Source organism: Scatophagus argus, chromosome 15 (genome assembly GCF_020382885.2).
Source record: "Scatophagus argus isolate fScaArg1 chromosome 15, fScaArg1.pri, whole genome shotgun sequence".
Classification (NCBI taxonomy): Eukaryota; Metazoa; Chordata; class Actinopteri; family Scatophagidae; genus Scatophagus; species Scatophagus argus.
Window position 1 is genome coordinate 11,588,844 of NC_058507.1, and position 15,095 is coordinate 11,603,938.

The window sequence follows — 15,095 nt, forward strand, 5'->3', positions numbered from 1 at the left end:
GTTTTTAACCGTGTAATTGACAAGTTGGTCTATTCTTAAGGTTCAGGGAGTGAGCGGGGGAGGAGAAAGACTGTTTTCTTTGCTCAGCTCCATACCCCTACATTTCTGTTTTTTTAAGTTTCCAGTTTCACCCAGCTTGTTTCCGTCGGGTTTTATTCATGACCTCCATCTGGAAATAATATACGTTCATAAAAACAAGCCATCAGCAATTTTAGGGAAGAAAGTGTGTGTGTGTGTGTGTGTGTGTGTTCACCAAGTGGAAGAAGAGGGACATTAGGGCCTCTTCTGTGGGTCTCAGACTCCACCAGTGTAACAGTGTTAGTGCAGTGTGAAAGACATGTACAACTGAGCTAAGAACCAAAGCCTCTATCATCCTCTCTTAAAATCCTGCAGCAATGCATTTGTGGTTTGGCAAAAGTCTTTGATTCAAATGCGAAGTTAGTCATCAAACGTAAAAAAAAAAAAAACAAAAAAAAACGCAGCTGCTGGGAGAAATTACGTGTCAGGCAGGTCTTTGGCAAAAATGTTTGACCTTGGCTCAGCCCAAAAATATGCATTAACTCAGTGAAAGCCTGCATAGTTCTGCAGGAAAGAAGATCTGGCTTGTGTTTGACTTGCTCACAGGAGCGTATGCAGCCTGTGACGGTAGAGATAGAGCAGATATTCACTCGACTCCAGGCTCACAGAACACCTCTGTGCCTGTCTGCCCTCTTGGCTGCGGTACACAGGAGACCAGCCGGTCACACCTGAGAGCCTCTGAAGAGCAGCCAGACATTTAGCCAGCCTGTCCCAGGCACAGAGGCGTCTCAGTTTGCAGGGCGCTGCCTGTATATCTAACTGTCTAACTAACTATTTGTCTGTCTGCCTGTCTGCCTGGAGCCGATACAATCTCTTTTAGAGCCATAATGGTTTTAGCAGGCCCTGAAGGAGAGCGCAAGTAGGTGTGTGTGAGGAGGAGGTTTTCATTTCTGCCTGTCTGTGTTTGGGGTGTGTGGGGAGGGGCGTTTCATGTTTTAAAGCCCTGAAGTTAACCCCAGTCAAAAGGTTTATGCCTACCACTAAAGCCACAGAGACATCTTGAAAGGTGTAATAGCTCAGCGTTGTATCCAGTGACATCTTCAGCAAAGGTGACTACTGCAGTGCTGCACAGTAGGCCTCAAAATGGAAGCACTGAAATAAAAAAGACATTCAGTGTTAGCTTTTAAACTCAGAAATAGTTTATTAGTTTGAATCTTTTATCCTTACTGAAAGTCTGTGTTTGAGGAGCCTTGCGAAATCCCCCTTTTTTTGGTTACGTGATCTCCACATGTTCTGCTGCCCTGCATTCACTCCTACATCACAGCAGCAGTCAGTCTGGCCCCCCACCCACCACCTCCTTTCCTCACCAGTCCATCCATCATACAGAGTCTCTGGAACCTCCTTTCACCCCACCCGTCCTCCTCTGTTGCTGCCACTGCCCTGCCTCTCTGTTTGAATCTGCTCCTTCAGGCCACAACCTCCATGGCTTTACTATTAATTTAAGCCTCCGCCTCTGCTGGTAAAATGTTCCACTCCATACATAACCTCAACCCTCCATCAGTGTCCTCCTCCTGCCAGTCTTCCACTGCTCCTTTCTCCTTCCAAGTCACAGCCCACAACTGCTGTGAAGCATCTGGAGTTTCCCCCCGTCTTTCAACCGGCTGAGACCTGAGGGCAGGGCTGTTGAGGATCAGGAACTGCGGTTTGTTTGTGTGTTAGTGTGTGCTGACTAAAACTGCTGTTCAATTCAAAGTGCCTGCCTTTTGTTGCGTACTCTGGAATCCCCTCCGTCACACCTCGGTCGTTTCTCACCGGGGGGGACGACTACTGCCCCCAGCCAGAGGAAGTCTTCCTCCTCTGCAGTTAATCCTTGACCAGAGATACACCCCCCACCACCGCCCACATTTAATTTAAGACAGTTTTGCAATTTCTTGAACCACATGAACATATTATGCTTGCATTTAGACCTTCCATTTTACACACAATTAACATACTTGCTGTTCACATTAATCTTGTTAATCCATAAGCATTTTTTTGTGACAGGTATACAGATTTATAAGCCTTTCAGATGAGGAAGTAAGCCTTTTATCATGATTAAAAAAGCACTTTCTGTCTTTCTCCTTTTATTTGGTGCCAATTTATCCAAAGCGTTAAAGTATGTTACTCTGAATTACTAAGAGGCCTCGATGCCTTTGTGTTGGCATTGTACCAGATGTCCTGCTGTACTTTATAGGTCTGATACAGTAAACAGCAGTGTCTAGTCCCATAAGGAAGGAGCCAAAATATTTGGCATAAATTGACCAATTAACTGATTATAATTGCCAACAAGAAATAACCAAGTAAGTAACCATAAGTGTAATTGCATACGTTGTTTGTATTCTCTTTTCTTTGGAACAATGGAGTGCAGCTTCAGTCGACTGGTGCAGGTTGTTAAAACTGTTGAGAGCTGTGAAGACGGCTCTTTGCCACAAGTCCCCAATTAGGGTTCAGCCCACACAGCTATAAAACAGTTAGTGGAATCATTCGGAGGCTGTTAGATTTAACACTATTAAGAGTTCATTAGTACCTGCATACACAATTGCTGCTGCCACGGTAGGATCATTAACATAGACCTGTTAAAAGCAGGCCAGAGGCCATTTCACCCATTTTAAGAAGCCTCCTCTTGACCATCATCTGTAGTGGTCCTAATTCCTAATTATATTGATGTACACACTCCATTTTTATCTTCCTATCTTTTGGGTGAGCTGGGCACAACAACACAGGCTCTGCACATTAAGCTACAGTTAAGTTAGGAGCAGATTAACAGTTTTGTATGGAGGTCATCTGATTAATTATACATTTTCAACTAGTTGAGCATATTTAATCGATTAAATTGTCACCTTTCAGAAACAATTAAATTTAAATTAGGAAAATTATTTCATTATTTATTTTTTAAATATATTATTTATTAATTATTTTATTATTATTAAGTATTTTAAATAATATTCATATTTAAAATGTATAATAAATTTAGATTTTAAATTGTAAATCACAGTAAGGTGCAGAATACACTGCACTGGATCAGCACACAAAAATTACATTGCAATCAGGTCACTTGACCCTGCAAGTGATTTGTAGAAGGAGAGAGTGGTTTAGTCAGACAAAGATAATAATGCAGAGAGATAAACTGAAGAGAAAGGACAACGATTTATTACATTGAGTAATATTAATACACTCATATTGACATTTAAAATGAGGTCATTGTTCATTATACATTAATGTTTAAGCTGTATTTTATGGTTTGATTTGTAAATGGTTAAAAAATCAGTACAAAGAGAGGAATCAATGCCACATGAGAAGCAAACCACATTTACTTTGATGGAAGTCAAACTAACCGTCACTATTCTGGCTATTGCTGCTTCTTTAATGTCACATCTGCCCTGGATAATATGCAGAATTGTGCAGCTCCTTTATTTGACTTGTCAAAGGAAATTGACATGGTTGACCGTGAACCTCTGGTGATAAGCGTATTTGATTTTGATATATTTGGACATTATGAAAATGATCTAACGAACAGATCGAGATCAAAGAGTGTAAATGTAGAGAAACTGTCCTCTGAAGTCTAACAATTTACCAGACATGTTCCACTGAGGTCCATATAGGGGTTACTTTCTGTCTTTACAGATGTTACCTTATTGCTGCATGGTATTAATATTTATTAATTAAGTCTAGGAGTCACTTAACAGAGTTATAAAAGATGGCCTTCTCTGTGTGTATAGGATACGATGTTGCTGTCTTTTATTTATAAATCTATTTCTAATGAATCTATAAATCTTTGGAAGGCCATACAGTACACAGTCATCAGGAGGACCTGTGTCACTTAAATCTCACTCAGACAGAGAGCAAGTGGGAGGATATACTACCAAGATTCCCATAACTACACATAGACCTGTCTACTATCTGTTCAGCTACCAGATTTTACTCCAAGTAGATGGTTCTTTATTTCTCCTGATTGTCCCTTTAACAAAACATTCAGTGTCTTATCACTGTACTTCAGCAAACAATTACCGAAATATCACTGTTGCTGATGTAATAGAGTAGACCTAGACCTAGAGTAAAGAGTCATATTTTACTGTGGTAATGCTCCTACTGGATGTTGGCAAAACCTCCAACTTTATGTTAACACAGGTTCTACAGTAACCAGGTGAATGCAGTGGGCAACATTTGTTCTCAGATTTCCTGCTTTAGCCTGACATCTCCCTAGAAACCATAACCTAGTTTTCCTGTCTTCTGGCAAACACTGGATTGTTTATAGCCAGTGCAAGAATCCAAGTCCTGAAAACTCATATTAAACTACTTTACAATCTAATTAAGCAACATTTTGGACACTCTGGAGTATATTACCTCAGCCGAAATAAGTGCATGTGATCATTAGTGAGTAAACAGTCTCAGTGGTGGATGGTTCACTTTCTGTTTGCCAGAGCGAGTGGGGTCGAGAGGTCTTTCTGGGGTGAAGGTTTAGGTTACGTTTGCAAAAGGGCCTTCAAGCTCTTCTGCAAACAAGAGCTGAAGATCACACATCAAAGCTGGTCTCAGTGTGAAGGCTGGGGTGCTGCGTTAAGTTGGGGGGCAAGTGACAAGTCTGGAGGACAGATAACAGAACAAGAAACCCTCCAACAACTCATCACCTGTGTTTTCTCCAAATTTTAAGATAACCCTGGTCCCTGACACTAAATCCTAACCTTTCTGACACCGGTACCGATGGACAAGTTACATCTGATCCCACTCAGTCACATGCTGGACCTTTCCTTTGTGCTAATCCTCCTAGTCAAGTGACAAAGGGTCAGCTGAGTAAGCTGAAAAGTAATGAGGGTATGGAGAGGTTGGGGGTGAGCTTAATCAAAGCTGCACACCCAAAGTATGTTCTGAGCAACATTTGTGCGCTCAAGTGGGCCAGTAAGCTGTACAGCATTATGAAGTGCCTGGCAAGCTCCTTCCTTTGTCTGCTCTGTTGAAAAGTACTTAGAAGGAGAGACAAAGCTGGCTGTGATTTTTGCTTTTTCTCTTCATAGATTTTTCTTCACGCTACCTCTTAACATTTTGTCTCTCTGTTAAAGAGGAAATTTTCTGTTTTTCTGCTCTCCCGCCTGTCTGTCTGCATTTGGAAGAAATTGGAAGCAAATGCGACTAATCAGAAACACGGGCTCTGTATTTTGTTTTTTTTTAAATAAGAAATAAAACAGAACATTGAGATTAACTGTCAAAATTGCAGTCTTGAGTACAGTCACTTGACCCTGGAAATTTCTTGGTATCCAGGCCAGTTGAGGAAACAAAGACAACAAAGGATTTCTCTTGATGCGAACAAGATCCTATTCAATGAGACACAAGCGCCCCCCAGAGGAAAGAAAAGCTGCTATTGCCAAAAAAGTACTAAGCTTCTCTGGAATAATGCCAGGTTTCTTCAACCTGTCTCTCAAAGGATAAAGAACTGTTTTCTGTTACAAGCTCAAGGCATAAGTGGAAAATAATACTGAAAACAACTGTGGTTCTAAAAATGTTATGTTGAGTTTTGAAGGAGAAGGCTTGGCCTTCCTGTAAAAAACAGTTTTCTTTCTTTTATTTAACTTTAGTGGTCAGATTTAAGTTGCACATGTACGAGAGAGGCCGTGAAATCATCTATAAAAAAGGTCTTCTATATATATGGGAAACAGTATCCCAAGGGAGGACTGTTGTTAATAAATTTAGTGTCCAATAGCGTAGTGTGTGATGTTTGACTGGCATATCCCCTGGCCACTGGTCAGATTGTTGAGAGAGGGAGAGAAAGGGGGGAGCCCAGAGAGAAACAAAGTGAAGTAGGAAAGCTAAACAGATAGAGAGAAAGAGGCTGACAGCTTACAGCCCAAAACAGAGAGATTGACCAGCAAAAACCAGGAGGTGCACATTCAGAAGAAGTCTGCAGAAACTCAACTGACAACAGAAGACACTGTCCCGATCCTCTTCTCTCTCTGGCCATGTCAGACTGTGAGGGTCTACCTACTGGTAAGCAGAAACACTCCAGTGCACATGTTTGCGTGCATTTGTGTTCAAGAGAGCTCGTGTCTGTGCATACGTGCTTGTAAACTGTTTGGACTTGTGTGCCTGCAGTGCATATGTCTGTTTTCTGTGTATGTTTGAGGGAGGGTGTCTTTCTCGGCCCATCCTGTTTTAGTCAAAGCCCTCCACTGAGATAGCTCACCCAGCAAGTATTCAGCTGCAAAGAGGGGCTGGTTCAGTTTGGGCCCTTATATGGAAACCTGGAGAGAAATCCCTCTGGTTTCACCAAAATAATGCAGGATGATGCTGTAGATGTTTTAGTTAGAGATATGTAGAGAACCAATCTAAGGAGGGAAGTTGAGTGAATGTAGGGAGGTAGTTGTACCTCATGTCAGTATCTCCCAGCGTTCCTGTGACAAAGATTTGTGGATACAACAATGCTGCATGTGACCAAGCTGTTCTAGGCCCACTGAGGATAAATGGTATAAAGATGTGGGGTGTGCACGTGCGTGCAGGTGTCTGATGTGTATGTGTGAGTGCCTGCGTGCGGTGTGTGTGTGTGTGTGTGTGTGTGTGTGTGTGCTTTTAAGCATTAACTGAAGGGTCATTTCTCACAAGTGCAGCCAAGCTGAGAGAGGAACTGAAGTACTACGGCCCGGCTGACAGACCAACAGAAACAATCAGTTATAAATAGAAACCTTCCGCTTGCCTTGTTGTTTCACTCACTCACTCATGTTTCAGTCTTTTACTCCTTTCCTCTATCTATCTCGTCTCTCCCTGTCCTTTTATCCCCCCTTTTTTCTTGTTTCCTTTCCTCTCTGGCTCAATTCATGCATGATTCCCTAAATTAAATGTGACTCAGCACTTTGATGTTGTCAGTTGCAGAGCCCACAGCCTGGTCAACAGCTGCCAAGACTATGGTTATTGTATTTGATGGGCAGCTGACCACACCTCCTTTATCTATCATATCATGCAGATAATGGACTTGCCAGGAAATTACATAAAAATCAGTAAGTCAAATGACCATGATTTACTTTTTGGCACCATAACTCAGTGCAACTCCCTTTTTATGTGTCTTCTTGTGTTGTTGATGCCACAAATTGTTAAAATTACACAGCAATTCTTAAGTCCAGTGTTTCCACCTTTACACTAAAATCTGTCCTGAAGAATTTTTTAATTGTACACTCGAGGGAATGTCAATCAAACCCATGTTGGGTGGTTTCAGTTAGATATCAAAAAAGGTTTTGGTTTGTTTTTAACTTCTTCTAAGACACATTGTGCAGTCAAAGGAATATCAGTCAAACAGGTTTATTCATTTTACGAATGGTAAGAAAGGTATGTTTACCCACAGTTTGACCACAGTTTTATCTCATTTTCTACTTTTGTTTGATATGAGCTAAATATTTGAATACAACATGATAATGTATCCAAGAGAAAATTGTGAAATTTTTGAAATTTTAGTGCAGTATTTAAGTATTTTCATTCAAACATTTTGTATTTTTAGAAACTTTCAGATTTTGAAAATAAAATGATAGTAAACAGTTGTGGTTACAGAGCAGAGGCTTGTACGCAAAGCTTTCAGTGTAATAGTGAAGCCACCAAGCATGTGTGGGAAATAAGATGTTATCTGAGGGAAACAGTACTTAAAGGAAACAGCACTTGTGGATATAAACAGTTTAGAAATGCAGCCTTGTAGCTGGAGTTTCAGGAAAGTTCAGTTTCAGTAAACCCATAAGCAACACAAAGGACCTTCATTCATTTTTATTTATGTAGCGCCAATTCACAACAAAAGTTATCTCATGACAACTTTCCAATTTGAGCAGGCCTAGAGCAAACTCTTTAATTAAATTCAGCCTGTTATATTCAAATGTCCTAGTAAATAATGACAGCATGACAGTGAATCATACCAGTGAACCTGAAAGTGAAGCATTTAAATGGAACCCAATCATCATTAATTTTAGTATTTACACCTTTGCTTTCACTACTATAACATGTACCCATCTTCGGTTATTCTCACTGTGTGATATGGATCGAGGGAGGACAATTTTAACAGCGCAAAAAGATATAATTTGGTGCTGATGAACAGCTTTGGATTGCACTGGTTCACTTCCAAAATGAGTAGCAGCAGTTCATTGTGTGTCCTGCAGGTGGCGGTATTTGTATATTTTGTGAAAGGTGGTGCTAATAATGGAGTGAAGAAAAAGCACAGGGACATGAAAAGTGGGAAGTAAAATAGGAAAGTGGATGAAATGGGGGATGGGAATACAAAAGAAGATGAGGTGCAAAAATGGAGAAGCTGAGATATGACAAAAGACGGAAAAGTGAAAGGGGAGCGACGAAGATACAAGGTAAGGAAGAAGAGGAAGATGTGGAGGGTAATGAGGATTAAGGAGTGACGAATGAGCCAGTGGCTGTCTCCAAGGAGATCCGTTTGTTGAACAAATGAAAAGCAGCTCTGACTGCTGTGTGTCATGTAAGTGAGAATGATGGGGGCATCAGTGGGAGCTGACAAGTCTTAATGTGACAGAAAGCCACCAGCATCCATCTACCACAGGCTGCAATACATACTGCTCTTGCGGATGTGTGTGTGTGTGTGTGTGTGTGCATGTTCAGAAACGCAGAGAGATGTGAGAGATGAAGCTGGCATCATGGACCACTGATATTGGTGCCCGGTCTGTGATTTCCTGATGTTAAACTTATTGCTCATGTTAACAAACTGGCTGAAAAATGGGTCATTTGTCATGCCGGTTTGAGCACAGTCACCTGCAGTTTCGTGTTGTGTATGTGAGACATGCAGGGAGGAGCGTGACTGCCAAAACAAATGCATATGCGGCAGACGCCAGACTTCCTCAGCAGAGTTTATTTTAGGCTTTATCGATTGATGGATTGCGTTGCTCTGACTTTGAAGGAGCAGGAGCGGAGAGAAGAGACCAGCATGTGCAGGAAGAAATGTTATTTCTATGCAGGATCAGTGAAAGGAAAAGTATAACACAAAATGGAAAGAAAAGACATCCTGAAACCTATAACATAAGGCTGTGGGAGATGGTGCTAGAAGTGAAAGACGACACTGGGTGCTGTAGGGATATGCATTTTAACCCACTGGCAGATGAGTTTTGTGTGCATTCACAGTATACATCTGTGAGGAGTGCAGTGAGACTGAGGAGTTCAGAGTTCTCAGTTGTTCAGGAAATGGGGGGAGGGCGTACACGGTTGTTTCAGCGGCCAAGTCAGATGTGATTAATGTTGTCGTCGCTTGAGAGAACACAGCCCTGCACACTCTGTGTGTGTGTGTCCATATTACACCATAGCATTGCTGGACTTTCATGGCAAGGATGGGGATGCTTTAAATCGTCGTCGTTTAGATAAATGGATCATTTTCACAGCAATAGGAGGTTGAGGTGCTGTTCTCTGCTTTTTAATGGCCATTCACAGCATCAATCATATTAGCAGATTTCCATAGACTGCACTTCTCTGAAATAATCCAATCCTGTTCTACCTCTGTGTACAATCATGCCTCATTAACATATAGATTAGATGTGGAGAAGTCAGTGTACTTTATAACCCTTCTTCACCAGTTCTGTTGCATCTTTATGACAAGGAGAGGAGGTCAGGCAGGGAGGAAGAAGGTGGGAAGAGCTATCAAATGTTGACAGAGAAGCCATGATGAGGAAGACCACACAGTATAATTTGATATGGTCAGTTTATTGTGAATGATATAGCAAGTCCCCTTTACTGACATATTCTCCATGTCTCTCAGTGTTCCTCTCCTCTCATATGTTTCCTAATGGGTTGCCACTACAGCTCGCTCCTTGTCACTTTGATCCTGAAAGCTGCACTGCTCTACAGAGTATATAGGCTGTAATAAAGTATAACACTGAGTGTTTATGCATAGTATACAGATTGGAGAATATAACAGACAGACCTAAAAAGGTGCAATTACTAATCTGTCTACTTCAGCACCACAGACAGCGCAATAGATTCATCAATACACAGTACAATTAGGCTACTGATATTACAGAGCTATGATCAGATAAACCTCAGTCAGATAAAGGATCAATGAGTCAGGCAGATGAGACACATTTGGCTGAACACCCCTTGGCCCTGCACTCTCTCTGCTGATAGGAAACGGAATGGCAGGTTGTCAGTTTGCTAACGGGGGGTGGGGGGCATCCTGCCTTAGATCACCTACTGACGAAATGGACACGGTTTAAAAATGCTGACTCACTTCCTGGCTTTATAGCAATAAAATATATTGCTCTGATTGTATACACCAGAGAGGCAGCTGATACTATGCTGAGTTTTTCCCTTAATAGGTCAAGATAAAGTGTCACCAATTAACTATAGAGAGAGACAGTGACCTACAATTCTTCAGTGCTGTTTGATGTGTTATATATATTCCTTCACACAGAGAAGAGGAGCTGGATGTAACCCTGCTCCACAGCCTCAGGATTAGGAGCTATTTGCAGCCCAAAAGCAGATTCTCCTCTTCTACACTCACGTGCCGCTTCTGCCTCTCTCCCTGAAAGTCTGTCTTTGCACAGAGACTTGAGATAAGACATCTTTCACCTTGAATCCAGTAAGCACCGTCTTGTCTATCTTTCAATGATAGAAGCTGCAGCACCTCATCAGAGTCTGTATTTGATGATTTGTTTTCAGAATTTAAGTGCCGATCAAGCATTACTCGGATATATTTTACATCTATATGTTATTGAAAGGGCAAACTGATCTAATTCTGGGGTAAGAATCAATATTCCAGTTAAAATCTTTCAGATGCATTATAGCACCACAGTGAGACTTCCAAAATACATCTCTGTGACTCCCTCTTTTTTCTGAATTTCTTAAATGTGGGTAAATACGGGGTTTTGCAGATATAACAAGAGTCTGGCAGGAGATTTCTGCCTGCTTAATGCTATTAGAGGCCATGACCAAAAGACTGCACTAAAAACACAAGTGGTGACCCAGTTTTTCTGAAGCATCACATCATTATTTGGCATTGCTGCTGCTGCTTGTGTGGCCCATAACAGTGCACTGCAGTATGTTGCTTTCACCCTGCACTGATTGCACCAAAATATGTTATTCAATCTTTGTTAGTTGACTGTGATTGGGTTAGTAAAAACATTCAATTTTATGAGTAGAGTTTGGTGTTAAGGATGACACCACTTGGCAAGTACTGATAAATGTTTTCTTACAAGGACATATTATATACTAAACATTATTAGCAGTGCTTGTTGTGATATGGATGCTAACAGTTATTGGATGGCGTGCCATGAAATTTGGTACAAATATACATGGTTCTCAAAAAATGAATCCTATTGACTTAGAGATGCTAACACATCTAACAGGTTGACATTTGGGGTTAAATATCAACAACAATTAGATGGATTGGCATCAAATTTGTTACACACATTCAGGTCCACTTCTGGATGAACTGTTTGGTGAAATCCCTACTTTTCATCTCACAGCATCTCAAGGTCACCTTTTTAAAGTGTCCAATGCTTTGGTTTATTACTAAACACCTCCAGAGTCTCATTGATGGTTGTTTAGTGTTAATTAACAAATGCTAGCATACTACTGCTCTAAACTAAGACAATAAACATAATAAACATTATACCTGCTAAACATCAACAGTTAGCACAATTGTTAACAAATCATTATGAGTTTGGTATCATGCTAAAGTTAGCGTTTAGCTAGCCCAATAAATTCAGAACTGCTAACACTGCTGTTGACTCAGTCTGATTTAGCTTCCCGCGGTAATGCTGTAATAAGGATGGCAGGCAAGAGGGTGGATGGTTTACTGGGATAAGTCACAGCTCATTTCTCATATAATGAGTTCGAATTCAGCATCTATGTTGCTGTGAGAGTCCTCATGTTCTGCCTGATGCAGCCCTTCTGGTTGCTCTTCCCCCACTGAAAGTAGGTCACATTTCCTCCACATAATTCATGATGAAAAAACACTCAGCAGCTCTTCCTTTACGATTCTAGTTGATTGTGCAATGTTAAATTAAGCAGTTTATTTCTTTTTCACACACACACATACACAGCAGATAGCGGCTTGTCAGTCTTCTCCTTACTAGTGTTGGACTCGACCTTGATAGATGGAGCATCAGCTGAACTCTGACGCACAGTACACAGGCAGTCCCTTTACTTTAGATCCTTGGGGCTAATAATGTCTGATGTGAGGGGACCAAAGTCCATTATTCAGTGTCATAAAATGTGTTTTAATATGGACTCAGCGACTATTCTGATAAGCATGTATTACGGCAGTAGAAATGACAGGTTATTTTCCCGAGCATGGTGGGAAACGATGTATTATCAACAGTCATTCATCTGATTTACTCTCCCCTCTCTCACTCAGTCTGTCTCTCCCCATCCTTTCCAGACAGTTATTAGAAAGAGTGAACCTGTCAGTCACAGGCACTATTACATCCTCAGCTGGTCTGGCCTCTCTCGCCATCTAAGGTGCATCAATAGCACGGCTGTTGTTATGAGATGTCACACTGTCACTCCTTGAGAATTGATCCTGGTTTTATCGACTGAAGCTTAAGGTAAGATAAGATATGAAACAATAAAACATTAATGTTTCTAGTAGTAAATTTAGATATTTTAGGATCAAGGAAAAAGTTCTACAAACTGTAAGTTGCAAAAAAGGAAAAAAAAACCCCAAAAAACAGGACGTTGGGCAGTTTTTAAGGATGTACAGTACAAATGCTGACATTTGCTCGCTACTGAATTGCACTGTGAACGCCCGTCCGAAATTCCATGGCAATACTTCCAATAACTTTCAAGACATTTCTTTCATGCAAATGTGAACCTGCTGGTGGCAGTCTTTGCAGTTTTACTTGCACGGTATGTTGGTTTAATAACCTGACTGCTGAACTCATGAACTTTATGTGACTGTTATCCCCAGTGGAATAAATGAATAACAAGTCTTTCATGGCGAGGGTATTCTGCCCACTCATTCCTGTTGGCTCAAATTAGGTGACCTTTGCTATCTGCTTTAACATTAACTTCTTCTTACGCACATCACTTGTATGATAAATAAATAATCTCAGTGTTAGCTTTAACTTGGGACGCATTTCTGTCTTACAATAGCTTATTTTACTTCCTTATAAGTTGAAGTGACCTTTGGTAAATCTGGCAACTTTCCCAGCGTCACAAGCATTACTGTAACCTTTAACTAGTTGGAGCAACCTTTCACAAACCTGCCTGAAAAGATGCTGATAAAGATGTCTTTAGCTTTCTAGCTTTAGATTTCTTTAGCCATCCACCTGCACTGGCTGAAAAAAACATATGGGTCCTCTGGATTTGTTTGAATAATGAAGACTGCAGGTTGGATTAATTGATATAAAGCACAAAACAACCCAATAACCAGAACAGGCCCACAGATGGTGCCTGAATCATACAGAGGATTGACCTTGTTTCCTCCTCAGCTCTGGATTTGATTGTGTATAATCCTGGCCCACTGACAGACTGACTGATCATCTGTAGACAAAACGAATGTCAGCAGTTTCTTTTCTCTCATGGAAGGAAAAAGAAGAAAAACCGGCTCAGTGTGAACGTGACCTTCAAAACCATAATAACAAATTCAACAGGCCAGGCGAGAAAGCCTTGCAAAAGTGCTCTTAAGCAAGACACTGAATATACAGATGTATTTTCTAAGAAACCTGCATGTGGTCATACTCAGCAGGTTGCTCAAAAACTTTCAGTTAATCTCTTATAACCCCATTGTCCCTTTGATTTCCCTAAATGTGGCTTTAAATTTACAAAAAGAATTCATGACACTGTCTGACATCATCAGGCACGGGCTTGTTTCTACAAGCTACAGTGCTCTTACACTGAATGAAATAGTCCAACCCAAGACATCATGTTTTAATGACTGTCATCAGCAGAAACAACTTGTGGGCACAACAGTGATATATCACCTTTTGCTGATAAAGTAAACATGTTAGAATGGCAAGTTCAATAGCCACTCTTCTTTTAGCTCTGTTTTGGTCTCCACCAAGTGGTCCGCTAGTTAGGTGCTAATTCTGTTTAATATATCAATAGCTGTCATTACATCATAGCTGCCCTAATTTGTACATTTGACTGGTACTTTCAGTTTGCTATTACTTATTATTATTAATATTACTATTCTGTTTGTATTGTGAAGGCATTGACATGTATGTGCGCACTCTGGATTCACTCAAGGGTTGTGGGAGAGGTAAAAAAAATAGGGAGGTTTGGAGAGAGGAGGGGTGGAGCAGTAGCACTGCCACCACCTGCCACCCACTGGGCTGTGGGTGGAGTTTAGAGACCCATGGGAGGGAGTGTTGGAGGGAATATAGCCCAGTTTGAGCTGCCTCTCCTCACGTGAGCACAGAGAGACAGACAGAAAAACCAGACCTGTCCCTAATCTATATCCCAAATCTGCCCCAGAATGAGATTTGCAATAATCTAAACCCCTTCAGACTAAACACCAGGGTGACTTGCAGCTCTCAGAACAAAAAGACAAAGGATGTTTACAGTGTGCGCTGCTTGCTTGCTCAGGGTGATGAACTACATAAAAAATTCCTTTCCATTTCCAAATCAAAACACTGGATGTTGTGGCCTTTGGGTGGTTAAAGCATCTGAAGCGTGATCACAAATTATCTAAACAAATGCAAATTCCTTGGCATGTTTTCCCACATTCCCGTCGTAAATAAGAACATTAACCGTAGTAGTTACAGACAAAGAGCTATGTGTAAAGGTCAACACTCACTTCTGAAATATAACATCCTGATTTAAAAAGAAACAACTATTTCAGTGTGCAAATGCAACACGGGTCTACAAAGAGCACCTTGTTTGTCTCACATAATCCCAGTTGCTACTGAGCTTGGTGGATCTATTGGTGGCCTTTTTTGTCATTGTGTAATAAGTGAAGCAGAGTGCAGTGCTTTCCTGAGGGAGAGGAGCAAGAGAATACAAGGCCTGCAGCTCTGAGGTCAACAACATCGAGGCCTTGAATGGTAAACCGATCAATCGTTAAAAGGTGCTTCACTGCATCCCTTTCATCCTCCTGTTAAAGGTCAACTCTAGCAGAACCAGAG

At 41.0% G+C, this 15,095-nt stretch overlaps 1 protein-coding gene across 2 annotated transcripts in view; it reads left to right on the top strand.

The window, feature by feature from the left end:
- Positions 1-5,888: 5,888 nt before the first annotated feature.
- The window catches only part of eml1 (EMAP like 1), a 48,792-nt gene continuing 39,585 nt past the window's right edge, over positions 5,889-15,095 (top strand). Inside the window, exon 1 of one of the 2 annotated variants that reach the window (XM_046411885.1) lies at positions 5,889-6,036. In XM_046411885.1, coding sequence (XP_046267841.1) covers positions 6,009-6,036 — 28 coding nt within the window. In that variant the 5' untranslated portion in view covers positions 5,889-6,008. Of the gene's footprint in view, positions 6,037-8,244; positions 8,379-15,095 lie in introns of those variants that run through there. The other variant, XM_046411883.1, reaches the window with a different exon arrangement.